A 13,314-nucleotide genomic window follows, 5' to 3' on the forward strand; every position below is an offset into this window, starting at 1 on the left:
CATGATCCACAGTCACCAAGTTAATGACTGTGGCACACATTAACGGGCAGGAAACTAAACTCTCTCTTTCGCTCTGTGTGTGTGTGTGTGTGTGGTAGTGGTGAGATCTCAGTTGACTCAGCTGAGAGATGCTTGAGTTTTGAACACTTTTATAATTAACAGAGACAGTTAGTCACAAGTGATAGGAGCCATTATGCACAGTGGATGACTGCTGCACCGAACACGAAGGTGGATTTCCATATTTCCATATACATAGAAAACCTGTCTCCTCTGCTCTGTTCTGTTCTGAGGGCATGAGTGATTTGTAACAGCTGAAAATACTGAAATGAGTTTCAGCCAGAATGAGTCTCCAGCCAGGCAGCAGCTCTGAGAGGCCGAGCTTCAACACAGTGGTGCTTTGAACTAAATGCGAACAGCTTCATGTTAACATGCTAAAATTTAGCAGGTAAATAGTTCGCCATCTTAGTTTAGTGTGTCCACCTTGGTGATTAGTAGCAACTGAGGTTGTTGCTGTTGTTAGTTCTGAAGGTGGCTGATGAAAAAACAAAAATTGCACAAATTAAAATGTGACCTGATGACGGCACCAAAGGAAAAGTCAGAAATTAATAAAGGTCAATTGATGGGTGAATGATGATGATGATGATTAGACAAACCAGGACCATCCTAACATGTCCCCGAACCCGAACAACCAAAAAGGTCATTTGTTCCAACAACAACCCATAGTGTCTTCTGCAATAGAGGGTATGCGTTTACGTCACGTTGCCCTCTGCAACGCCCCTTCCGTTCGGACTGAGTGGCAAAACAAACCTCCCTCAACGTGCTGGCGGATAGCGGTGGACTCATAAACTGGATAAAATATGTTATATCAAAACAAATTGATGTCAAAAGGAATCGACAACCAGCTCCCCAAAACCGTCTGCTCCACGGACACGGACAATCCTGTAACACACAGTGTGACCGCGGTACCTGCAGAGTGACAGACAGGCTCACTGTTATTGTGCAGAGGGACGAGATTACAGCTGTTACTGTCGTCCTGACATGAGTCCTGACACTTAAACCCGAGCTGCTTTTATTCTGAAAAACTCTAACAAGTCAAACTTTAGGATGTGTCAGAGGACTAATTTATCTGTCTAACCATCATAACTATGACACCTGAAACTGTAAACACAGCTGATCGATCGGAAAAAATTACTGCTCCAGTGAATTTACTTTCCAGCATTGAGAACAGGTTCTTGAATGTAACTCGGTCAAAGTGAGACGTATCCACAAGATTTTTAGCAGCTCTGTTAGGTCATGCATGCTTTACATGCTGGCAAAGATAGACATGTTAGACTTGTATGGGCTCGGAGGAAATCGCTTAACTCAGTGCACGTTCATCAGCGACTTCCGAGTACCATGACATCACGTGCATACCCTGAGTCAACAAGCGTATTGGAGCTTGGTTGTCATGGATACATAAAACAAAAAAAAATTCCAAAGAAAAAGTCTGGAGCTCACGAATCACTGGTCACTGATGCGATATGTATTTAATCAGTGCAGCAGAGGACCAACGTTTCAACGCACAGCGTCTTCATCAGTGTAAAAAAAAAAGCCCTGTTGAAGAGACACTGGGCCGGATTTACTAAAGGTTTGCGTGTATTAAAACGTGTGCAAACGTGATTGCACGCGCAAACGCATGTGGAACCTGATCTACTAACCGGACGCACCGAGGATTGCGTCCCTCACACGGGCAGAATAAATTAGCGTGTTTGCCTTGATGAATATGTAAATATGGGCGTTTCAGCCAGAACGTGCAGAATACTGGGAGGAGTAGATGCAAATCGATTTATTTAGCGCGTGCAATGTGATTTACCAAACCAGGAAGAGATTGCGGTGGCTGTTTTTGCGTCTTTATTCACCACGTCTGAAAACCATGTACTAACTGATACAACTTTGCCAAAACGTATGCGTTTATTGATTTGATACCTGTCAGAGCCCCGTGATCTTACATCTCTGCATTTCCTCACGTCTGGGTAATTCTGTAACAGTTTTTCAGCCGTCTGTCAGCACGTCTGTCCTGCAGTGCGCTCCTCTCCTCTCCTCTCCTCTCCTCTCCTCTCCTCTCCTCTCCTCTCCTCTCCTCTCACCTGGCTGCTCAGCTCCGTCTCTCAGTCCCGGTCCCGGACTGAGACACGTCACCGCTGCCTTCACCCGTCTTTGATCCCTCTGGTCAGTGGTCAGAGCGTTTAGATCCGTGTGTCCCACCTGAGCTCTCTATTAATCCACTGGATCATGGGCGGCACACACATATTATAGGTGCGTGATTGTCGCTGCAGCTGCTGCCTGTTTGTCACTATATGACGAGTTGGGCCCTGTAGCGATTTGTGTTTATTAATCTAAACAGAGCGCGAGAGAGATGAACACACATGCTGTCATTGTATGCATCGGATCAAATGTCATTCTGTCCCTTCGTCCGTCCAGCTCTCTGTCCACTCTCTCCATGGCGGAAACGATTACCACGCAAAACCCTCATTTACATATTGCGGTTTGCACGTGTTTTCATTTAGCGGGTTACTCTTAGTAGATCACCTGTTTTGCGTGCACTAACCAAACTCGCAATATTATAGCGGGCGCAAACAATATAGCGCCCGCTATCTGGGATCTTAGTAAATCCGGCCCACTGTGCGTTGAAACGTTGGTCCCAAACCATAGGTACAATAACAACAAAATGGTTTGTCAAACAGACATAGATAAAAGAAAAATGACAATATGAAATGAAAATATTTGTTTCAAACACCAGCCTCCTGTGTTGAATTCCTGTGTAATACATATTGTTTAATAACTGTGCCAGTCTCTGTTACTGTTAGACTTATTAACTTACTGCCAACGCTCTAGCAGGATGTGATTTTAATTTAAAAAACATAAACAAAAAAGTAGAAGTTTTCACAGTTGCTGTTTGCTTGGGCATTTGGAAACTTTATTTTGTGGATATTTCTGCTCATCGGTGGATTTAAAGGAGCCCTGTGGTGTTTTCTTGTAAACAAACAAAGGATATGTTTACATCCAGCGTGTCTCACAAATGTGCTGTGTGCATCACAAAACATTTTCAGAGCTGGTTTAAAGCCGGCATTGCTAACATCCATGTTCATTAGATTGCAACTCCCTGTGATGTGGAATTACAGCAGATCATAGTGTGTTACTGATGCCTGTAGGTCAGTGTGCCACAATTGGTAGGACGTGTATGATAATAAAGGGAAACTTAAACAATAGCAATAATTATTTGCATCATTAATTGGCAGCTAGTTCAATCATAGATGAACCCTAAATATGTCTGTGGGCTCTGTCATATCTGATGTCACCTCCTTGTCCTTCAGGAGAACTAAAACTATAAATAAGCCACTGATTTATCAAAAAATCAGCAGCAGTCTAAGCATTTTTCACTGGTGAAGTTTTGGGAAGTGTAAAAGTGTTTGTATGTACTTTTGTGCTGTATTGTGGGTGAAAATGAAGAATGGAACCAAGGGTTAGAGATGAAACGCAGACAAAAGGAAGAGGAAATATCTATGATGGAAAAAGGCTGCAGCATGTGTGGACAAAGGAATGGGTAGGAAGGCAGGAAGAGAAGAAACCAAAGAGTCAGATCAGGCCAGAAGCCATGTTTTTAAAAGCAGTTTACCGCAGCTGCAACATAATGAACCGATAACATCAGGATCAAATCAGAGAGAAGGAAGGCAGGGGGAGAAGCAGTGGTGGTTGGGGCAGTGGAGACTCAAGGCCAAAAAAAAAGCTACAGTATAACCATGGCAACAGCACATAGATCCCACAATTTCCAGCCTTTAGGGGTCCCTGGTCCCCTAAAGGTGGGTATAAGCGTTGGGCGGCCACAGTGGAACTGCTATGGGCGGAGGAGGAGGAGGGAGCTAATGAGTGCATGGATTAACTGCTCCCAGCTAACAGTCCATGGATGGAAAACACCCGCCCACATGCACCAAACATAACCTCTATTTGATTAAATGTAATCCCAGGGACCCTTATGGGAAAATTTCAGTTGTTGTGGTTAATTATTGAATTTTATAAGCAAACAAATGTAGGATCCCGGGATAAAACTTAAAAAAAAGGGTACACATGGTGCATGAAAAGAGAAGAAAAATGTGTGACAAGACATTGTTGATGATGCACAAATGCATTGAAGGAGCTGCTACAGGAGAAGCCGAACCTCCTCCTGTATCTGCAGAGGAGCAGAGAGCACACATTTCCCTCTCTGTTTCCTCCCAGGTGGCGTGTTTGTTTTGGACAGGTTACAAGGTATTTATTCAGAGCGAAGCTAATGTCAGGCCATTTTAAGTGTTCACCTGACCCGCAGCCTACAATGACATCAAAGTGGGCAGACGGTTTATCGGCGGTGGAGTCTGACAGCGGAGCAGAGGAAGGCAGAGGAGCAAAGGTCTGCCCGGGACTGATAAGAAAACCAACGGGAACGGAGGTAGAGAGAGGCAGACCGAAATAGACAAAGACAGTGAGAGAGATGAGGAGGCGGTTGTGTACTAGAGAAATCTCACCCCCTCTTCTTCTCATCCTCTGCAGAATACTGGTGAAAGAAATAAACGATCTGCTCTTTCTTGTTCTTAATTTGCTGCTTTTCTTGGTTTCTGAATCTCTTGATGCATCTTTCTTCTTTAACCTTCTCCAATGAAGTCCACGCTGTTTCATCTCTTTGACATCACTGTTAGAGTGTAGGCTGAGTTGAGGACCCCGGGAGTTATAATCACTCGCTCAAGCTGATCTTCAGGTGAAGGGGAGAGGGGTGGGGGCATGTGGACTTCTGTCGGGGCACAAAGTCAGAGATTTAAGACCAGGATGACCTCTTATGCAGATCTCTCCACCAGCTGCGACACCTCTTCAAAGACCTGAGTGAATTATTGAACATGGCGCGGTGGCTGGCAGCCCTCCTGACCACTGCGGAAGCGAGAAGACAGATGGCGTTTCTACGAAATGATTGACCCGACGTTGCTGCAGGCATTTTCAATCCCATTGAATCTCCAGTCTGAAATCCCTTTTAAAATTTGTGAAGCCGTGAGTCATTCTATAACCCGGGCGCTGCTCTGCCACTCATCAATTCTGTATAGTAAAGCTTGTTTCTTACATGGCAAGTCAGATTTTGAAACATTTCATTTGCTAAATGTGGTGACACATTCACCTGCATATAAGCTATTACTCAGGAGGAGCAGCAGGGATTTGTGTCAGCCGGTCATGTAAATTTGATGGTCCATGTGTCGCTTTGTTGTGTTCGGCGTGCAATAAAAACCCTGGTGTGTAGTGGACAAAAATGTGGGCGTGATGGATGGATGTGTGGAAGCAGAGACTGATGAATATGATCAGAAAACCATAATAGGAAAGACACAAAGTATGAGGAAGAGTGCAACATATGCAGGAGATGTGTGGGAGGGAAGAAATGCTTTTCTTTTCCTTTTCTTCAGAGTTGGCCTGCTGCCTTTGGAAGGGAGGAAGATTAGAGGGCTGTTTGGAGTTTGTCTTTTTGTTGTGGTTCTGAATTCTCACCGTGGCCAAATACAAGCCTTCGGCTGACTCAGGCTGTTAGCTTGATGCAGCCTGTTATCCCCAACTATCCCAGGTTATCAACTTGGCTTTTTGATAGCATGTAGGGAGCCCGGGGAGAGTCTGGTTGATGGTGGGTGGTGATAACAACCAGTATCTTTTTTTTTCTTTTTTTATAACCTTTTCCGAAGCGTAGCCTCTGGTGTCTGGAACCAAAGACTGATTCAGATTGGTCTTTGTAGATAATGTGTTTTAAGGTGTCCTTAGCACTGTGTAACTGATCTTCTCTGGGTCACAGTAGCATTTGAAATCCCTCCAGGTCTTTTCAAATCCTTCAAAGAGAGACCAGATATCTGTCTGGGAAGAAGAAAAAAAATCAACAACAATACATCATAGCAGGGTTTTCTTGCCTCCATCGGTTCTTCCCAGGTCCAGGTGGAGGTTTTTTCCACCAGGTCCTTTCTTCAGCTCATTTCTAATGTCATATTATCAACTCTCTGACATGCCCCTTTCAAACAGAATATTAAACATTATGGTAACACTTAATGTAAAAACTTAATCCTACTTTTTATTAATGAGATTAACCATGTATCCACCTAAAGTACATATATCCAATGATAGGCTACATGTCAATGTTGTGCATGTTGTCATTTATGTGCGAGGGTAACTTGAAAATATAGCAGGTCAAGCAAGTCACCAAACGTGAAGCCCATCCAACAAAGAGCATTTGCTGTAGTAGCAAGAGTAACAACGGTGATGCTCTATCAGACCCCTTAATAACTCCTTGAATACCCGGGTAAAATGGCACTAAGTCTGGAGAGGAGCTCTGTCTGCAGGACACAAGCTCAGAATAGCTTCTCCCCCTGCTGATTTTAAACATAAATGAGCAAATAGCATAGAGCCAACATACCAAGACAACATGTTTAAGACTTTGTCAAGAATCTGACAACTGACACTGAGGTAGAATCATCCCCAGGAGGACATGACAAGGTGGACATGATGTTTGATTATGACGTTACACTGTCAGCTTAGAGGCACAGCAGGGGTATGTGTTGATCAGTAGTGGTGGAAATATGATCCTGACAGCAGCAATAAAGCAATTCATAACTTGAATTAATTAGTACAAATGCCTCAAATTTGCATAAACTGCTTCTTGGTTATAAGCTCTGCACGGGAAAACTTAGACCTAGTCAAGACTCCAAAGCCAGGGGGGGGTTAAAAACTGACCCCTGTAGAGAAGTATCTCTACTCACATATATACATCGCAATAAGTAAGATTATGTTCAGAGCGGAGCTACAGTATAATCCAGGTGGAATTCATCCATATTGATGTTCCACTAATAGAGTATTCATTACTCATTAGGAGCCATCAAGCTGTCAAATCAATGAGATCTTTGCTTGAGTAACAAGCCACAGCCAAAGTAAACTACTTGTTTAGCATCAGCAATAAGAACTAGAAGATAAAATCAGGGCAGCAAATTTGAGACTGAGACACCATAACCTTGGAGTCATTTAAAATGGATTTCACAGCATAGTAAAGTTTGAAGTTTCACCTTGTCTGGGATACACTCACACACAGAGAAAAGGGTTTGGTTTCTGGTGTGTTTCCTCATGTCACATTTGGCTGAAGGCAACTAAAAATTTGGTAAGTAATCCAAGGTAACCTAATAGAAGTAAGATGTCACATTTGGCTGAAGGTAACTAAAAAGTTGATAATCCAAGGTAACCTAATAGAAGTAAGTAAGACCTCTAAAGATGAGTTTCATTTTCAAGTCAAAAACTGGTTCCAGACAAGTCACATAGTAATGACTCTTTGAATGTTGGTCATGAATGCGACAGTTTAGTTTGTTTTCCTTTATATTGCCCATTAAGCCTATATGACTCTAATCGTCTGTTGCCTCCCCTGTGCTCTTTCTCCAGATCGAGGACATGCAGTGGCCTCGGGGCGAGCAGGAGATTCCCAGCTCTGTTTGCAGCCTTCCCTGTAAAACTGGTGAGAGGAAGAAGGTGGTGAAAGGCATGCCCTGCTGCTGGCACTGTGAGCCCTGCGATGGCTACCAGTACCAGTACAACGAGTTCACCTGCAAACTCTGCACCTACAACATGAGGCCCAACGCCAACCGCACAGCCTGCCAGCATATACCCATCATTAAACTGGAATGGCACTCACCCTGGGCGGTGATTCCGGTTTTCCTGGCAATGCTTGGCATCATTGCTACGATATTCGTCATGGCTACCTTCATACGTTACAATGATACGCCCATCGTCCGAGCATCTGGCAGGGAGCTGAGCTACGTTCTCCTGACTGGAATATTTCTTTGTTATATCATCACATTCCTAATGATCGCCAAGCCAGATGTTGGCGTGTGCTCGTTCAGAAGGATTTTCCTGGGTCTGGGGATGTGCATCATGTACGCGGCCCTCCTTACCAAAACCAACCGCATCTACCGAATCTTCGAACAAGGGAAGAAGTCCGTCACAGCACCCAGACTGATCAGCCCCACCTCACAGCTAGCAATTACATCCAGTCTTATCTCGATCCAGCTGCTGGGGGTGTTAATCTGGTTTGGGGTGGATCCACCCAACACCATCATAGATTATGACGAACAGAAGACCATCAACCCAGAAATGGCACGAGGGGTGTTGAAATGCGACATCACAGATCTTCAGATTATCTGCTCATTGGGTTATAGTATCTTACTGATGGTAACATGTACTGTTTACGCCATAAAGACCCGCGGGGTCCCAGAGAATTTTAACGAGGCCAAGCCCATCGGGTTCACCATGTATACCACCTGCATCGTATGGCTGGCTTTTATACCCATCTTCTTTGGCACGGCCCAGTCTGCAGAAAAGGTAAGAAGAACCAGTGGGTGGATGAGTGGTAGACATGAAAGTAACTTTGCATACAAGGATGGATTCATTTTTGGATGATGCAAAAAGATGCTGCAGTCTTTTTACCTTTCATTTCTGTATTTTCTTGGAAACAAAAGTGCAGTCTTCAGAGCAGGTGTAACAAAAACCAAAGATGTTTTTCAGTTTTCAAAATAGCAAATTCATGCCCCAGAGGGTGTTCTCTGTAACAAATTGTCACCTTAACCAAAGTTTGAATTAAAGCTACATCTGCTTCTCTGAATGTAAGACAGAAAAGAAAGAGACAAAACCGAGGAAATGTCAGGCAGGGCATGATCATTATTCATCTATCTTGACTCCTCTTGGGCTTTTTTTTCTGTGGCTTGGGCCAACTTGTGCTTTAGTGATTTGCAAAGTCATGAATGTTTTAGGGGAATAAACTGATTTACTTCCTGAAATGACCTGTTCACATCTCAGTTCAACTGAACCCTGGGTCATTTGCTAGTGAGGGTGCAGTGGTAATTACAAGGTAAACTCACAGTTTTCAAACATGCAGGGTCTCATTTTGTGCAAGAAGCCCATTTCATTTCTGAAATAAACACGCCTCTCATGTAGGTTGGGACGAAAGTTTAGGGTTAGGGTTAAGGTTAAAGAAAAACTACAGGGGTGTGGGGTTAAAGAAAAACTACATTTAAAGTTCAGAGTATCTTTGTTTTCCTCTAAAAATAAATGTATTTACAGGAAGGATTTACACAATTAGACATACCAGAATACACAAAGCAAGTTTACCCATTTTTACTGAACCCCCAGGCCAGACAGGCTACATACAGCCCTGATTAAAAGTTAAATGAATGCATTCACATTGGCAGAAATGCATTGAAGCAGTGGAGAAAAAACTGTTAATCACATCAACAGAACTCCATTGAGTCTTATTTCACAGTTTTTCCAAAGGAAAATATCTGCACAAAAACAGAGTTTAAAAACAAGTCTTAAAAAAACACACACTGCAATTACAAATCGCCAATATAGCAAAAACCCATGTAAGCGGAGCATTACTGCATCATTCATAATGGGTGACTATCACTGTTGTGTCCCACTTTATCAGCCTGAAGGCTTCCAGACAAGCCTGATCTGCCACCGGAAAATAATCTCAGTCCGATGCTGAGACACAAAGGCTTTCATATGAAACTCAATGAGCCACATTTTGCAGTGAACTGAAAAAAAGGGGACAATCACATGGATATAAACCAGACTGTTAGGATGGTCTTGTTTTATTCTGCTAGCACAGGAATCCAGATGGAATTTAATACAATATTGTTGCTGGTAATATCATAAAATGGTAACATATTTTTTATAATCAGTTTTTTATGACCTCAGGCGTTGTTTGTGCTCATCAGCTACTTGTTCCTGATGAAGCACTTACAATGTGGAAATGTAAAGGTTCTACAATGTGTAAAGTGAGATATCCATGTGTAGCGTGATTAGAAAGCAGGTCAAGGTTCTTTATTGATATTGTGAGAGTATCAAAGTCTCTGTCCACACATCCTTTATTCAGAAACAGAGCCATAAAACTAGCCCTTGTGCAACTTTGTGATGTTACGACAAAATATTTACTGCTTTCATTCAAGCCCCTTCCACTTTGCCCACAATCCAACCAGGATTTAGTTTTTATGAGCGTTCACCTGAAATCTACTATGTTTTCATTGGATTACTCTGAAAACTGTTTGCCAATATGGGGAGAGGAGAGAGGTCTCATCTGATTATGATATGATACGATACGATACGATACGATGCGATGCGATGCGATGTGATGCGATGCGATGCGATGCGATGCGATGCAATGCGATACGATGCAATGCGATACGATGCAATGCAATGCAATGCGATACAAGGAGCCTAACATAAACCTACACCACGGACGTAACCCCGTTAATGTCCCCTGCACTTTTTCAAAGGGTCATTTTGGTCAGAAGTTCAGAAAGCTGTTAAGTGAAAACTCTGTGTTAGTTGACTCAAAGTTAGAGGAAACTCTGGGTTTTCGGTTTCACAAAGCCGGTTCAGCTCGCCTCTGAGTCACGTACCATGGCAACATACTCCCTGAACCTTGCCTGCTCACTGGCAGGTTTTCTTCAACTAACCCTGAGTTTCCCCTCTTTATCGCCTGTAGACTGAAAGCAGCGGCAGATAGAGCGTGTATACTCCATCGGGAGGATTATTAGCCTAGAGCCCTAGACCTCAATTGGATGTTTTATCCTCAATGAGTAGCCTATTTGTTTGAACATTCCCATTGTTCTGCACCATCAGTTTATCTGAACAGCCCTTACATTGCTCACATGACACATTGTGGACACGCTCGCAGTTCAGAGCAAATTGCACATTGTTCTGTCTTTCTCTATATATTCTTTTTTCATTGATGGTAGGCATCAGTCCATCAATAATCATAACATTTGAATCTGTGTCCATGTGCGTATGTGCTTGCATGTGTATGTGTGTTTGGGAATTAGGTGCAGCCAGGATGTAATTAAAAAGAATATTTTGAACTTCATATAACCCCCCCCCACACACACACACACACACACACACACACACACACACACACACTATTACTCAATCCACATGCACCCCCCCCCCCCCCCCCCCCCCCCCAACCTCCCTCCCCTCCTCTGAAATCAAATTTTGTCCATGGCCTACACTGAAATAGTCTTGGTGCCAGTGTTATAATCAGTGTTATGTTTGCTGTTTTCAGTCACAACATGTTGGACATTTTTTACAAGGACCTGCAGCCAGAACTGAACTTTTTGTGTTTAATATTGAAGGAAACTTGTTAAAAAAAGGTTCTGACAATAATTAGCTGACCTTTACATCTTATATCAACTTTATGAAAAACTACTGCTGAACAAAATGAGTCTCCACATTTAGGCCAGCGAAATGTGGCGTGCAGTCTGCTGAATAGTGTAAGCTTAAAGGGACAACGAGGAGTTTTGGAAAAGCGAAGCGTTTTCACACTACATTTAGCCTCCGCGCGCACCGTAAAATTATTTTGACCGGCGCAAGACGGACTCATGTTTTCATTCATCAAGAATTAAAGTCAGAGGTTCAAAGAGGTTCACATACCGTCGTAGTTCCGACCATAAACGGCGATTCAGCTGCGTTATTCTCATGACTCGTTGCGAAACCGAAAGTAAAAAACGCTGGTCGGCTCGACCAGCATCTCCGCCACCACTAATAATAACAAAATAACGATAGAGACAGAACGATATATTTATCGAAAATGGGCCCATTAACAAGTGTGGGTAGCGGAGATTCATCCACATTAACGTGAGACTTTTTTATAACCCAATAGAAACTCCTCGTTGTCCCTTTAAGTCAAACTGCACAGGCAAATAATCATTTTGGGAGCTTGTAAAACTTGTGTGCATCTCCACATATTACGTCAGCTTCTGTTTGTTATTTTTGGGGTACTTTGACTCTGTTGTGAAGTCACACTGCTGCCTCTATTATTTGTCAAAAACTCGGTTTATTTCCAGTGTAGAAGGAACATCACAACCATGTTCAGCTGCTGGCTCAGTCTAGAGTTTAGATTAGTTTTAATCCAACAAGATCCAATTATACCTCTTTTATTCTGTCTTATTTATCTGTTCTTAGCTTTAATTTCAGAAACAATGAGACACTCCATTGCATATCTAGAAAAAATAAGGTACTCTACTCTATAATCTTTTCAGTCTTGTTGTACCTTTTAAAGTTTATCAAACATATATGTCTTATTACTTGGTAAAATGTGTTCACATACTTTGTCAGTGTGCAGCTCAGCAACATCAGCTTCACATCCACAATACAGCAATGCTAGAGACTAGTAGATGTTATTAAAAAATATTTGTCTATTTTTGATAAAAAAAATATTGGTGCCTGTCTGGATTTTGGTAGTATTTTTCTTTGTTCTCATTTGCACTTTTTTTTAGCAGATTGTGGCAAACTGTTAATGTTTAAAATAACAGGAGAGTAAATAACACAGATGTTTGGCAAAAATTTAGATTGGTGAAAGTTATTTACTGCAGTCCACTTGGACAGCTGTGACCGCTGCTGACTGTGTGGACAGTTTTCACAAAGTTAACTTTTTGACTCCAACTGTAAAAATCTGTTAGGAAAAGAAGAGGTGAGTGTATCAGGACAGACTTACAGCTTCTCTTGATGTGATGAGCTTCTTCTGCATTACCAGCAGACTGCATTTAAATTGCATTTTGATTAAGTACAAATATCCTTCTAATGCCTAAGTTGCTGGTGATTGAAGTTTTGGTATAGAGCTGTAAACCCAGCCAGAGGAGAGAGATTAAGAGGTTTCTGCTGTTCCCTACATCCCGGAGGAGAAGGATATGTGTGTTATCAGTAGCCTAGGTGAGTGTCCGGCCTGACACTGTGGGGTCTGGGGTTTGATCTTTGGCAGAGTCATTGGAAAGACTAAGCCTCTCTGCTCGGCACTCAGCATTAAAGAGATGGGCCGGGGTAAACCCCTGTGACGGACTTGTGTCCTGTGCACAAGGATACACTTGTCCGCTGAAAACGCTTCAGGCCACAGAGGCAGTTGATAAGCTCCCGACTCTGAGCTGCTTAACAGTGTCAGGCACAGCAAAGGGGACTCCTGCTGCCTATGGCAAAACAGCATCACGCAGTTCATCAAGACTTTAACATCTGCTACTAGTGTACATTTGATGTAAATGTGAAAATCTACAGGTTGTCCTGGATGTGAAGGTGTTTAATGCACACATTGTCCACACATTTGCTCTGTTTTTGAATTAGTTTCTCATTGGTTTCATGTAAAAGCAAAACAATTAAACAGAAAAACAAATTTTCATTAAAAGATACTGTTTCGAATAACATCCAAGTGAACTGTGGTGCACTTCATTTGTGGTGAAAACAAGCCAGACCAAC

At 42.6% G+C, this 13,314-nt stretch overlaps 1 protein-coding gene across 1 annotated transcript in view; it reads left to right on the plus strand.

The window, feature by feature from the left end:
- Positions 1-13,314, plus strand: part of grm7 (glutamate metabotropic receptor 7) — a gene marked incomplete at both ends in the record, with an annotated part of 327,441 nt that overhangs the window by 277,851 nt on the left and 36,276 nt on the right. The window contains one exon of the mRNA XM_083972506.1: positions 7,456-8,391. Within this exon, the coding sequence (XP_083828632.1) occupies positions 7,456-8,391 (936 nt within the window). The remainder of the gene's footprint in view (positions 1-7,455; positions 8,392-13,314) is intronic.

The sequence above is a fragment of the Trachurus trachurus genome (genome assembly GCF_905171665.1).
Source record: "Trachurus trachurus genome assembly, chromosome: 5".
In the NCBI taxonomy this organism is placed as follows: Eukaryota; Metazoa; Chordata; class Actinopteri; order Carangiformes; family Carangidae; genus Trachurus; species Trachurus trachurus.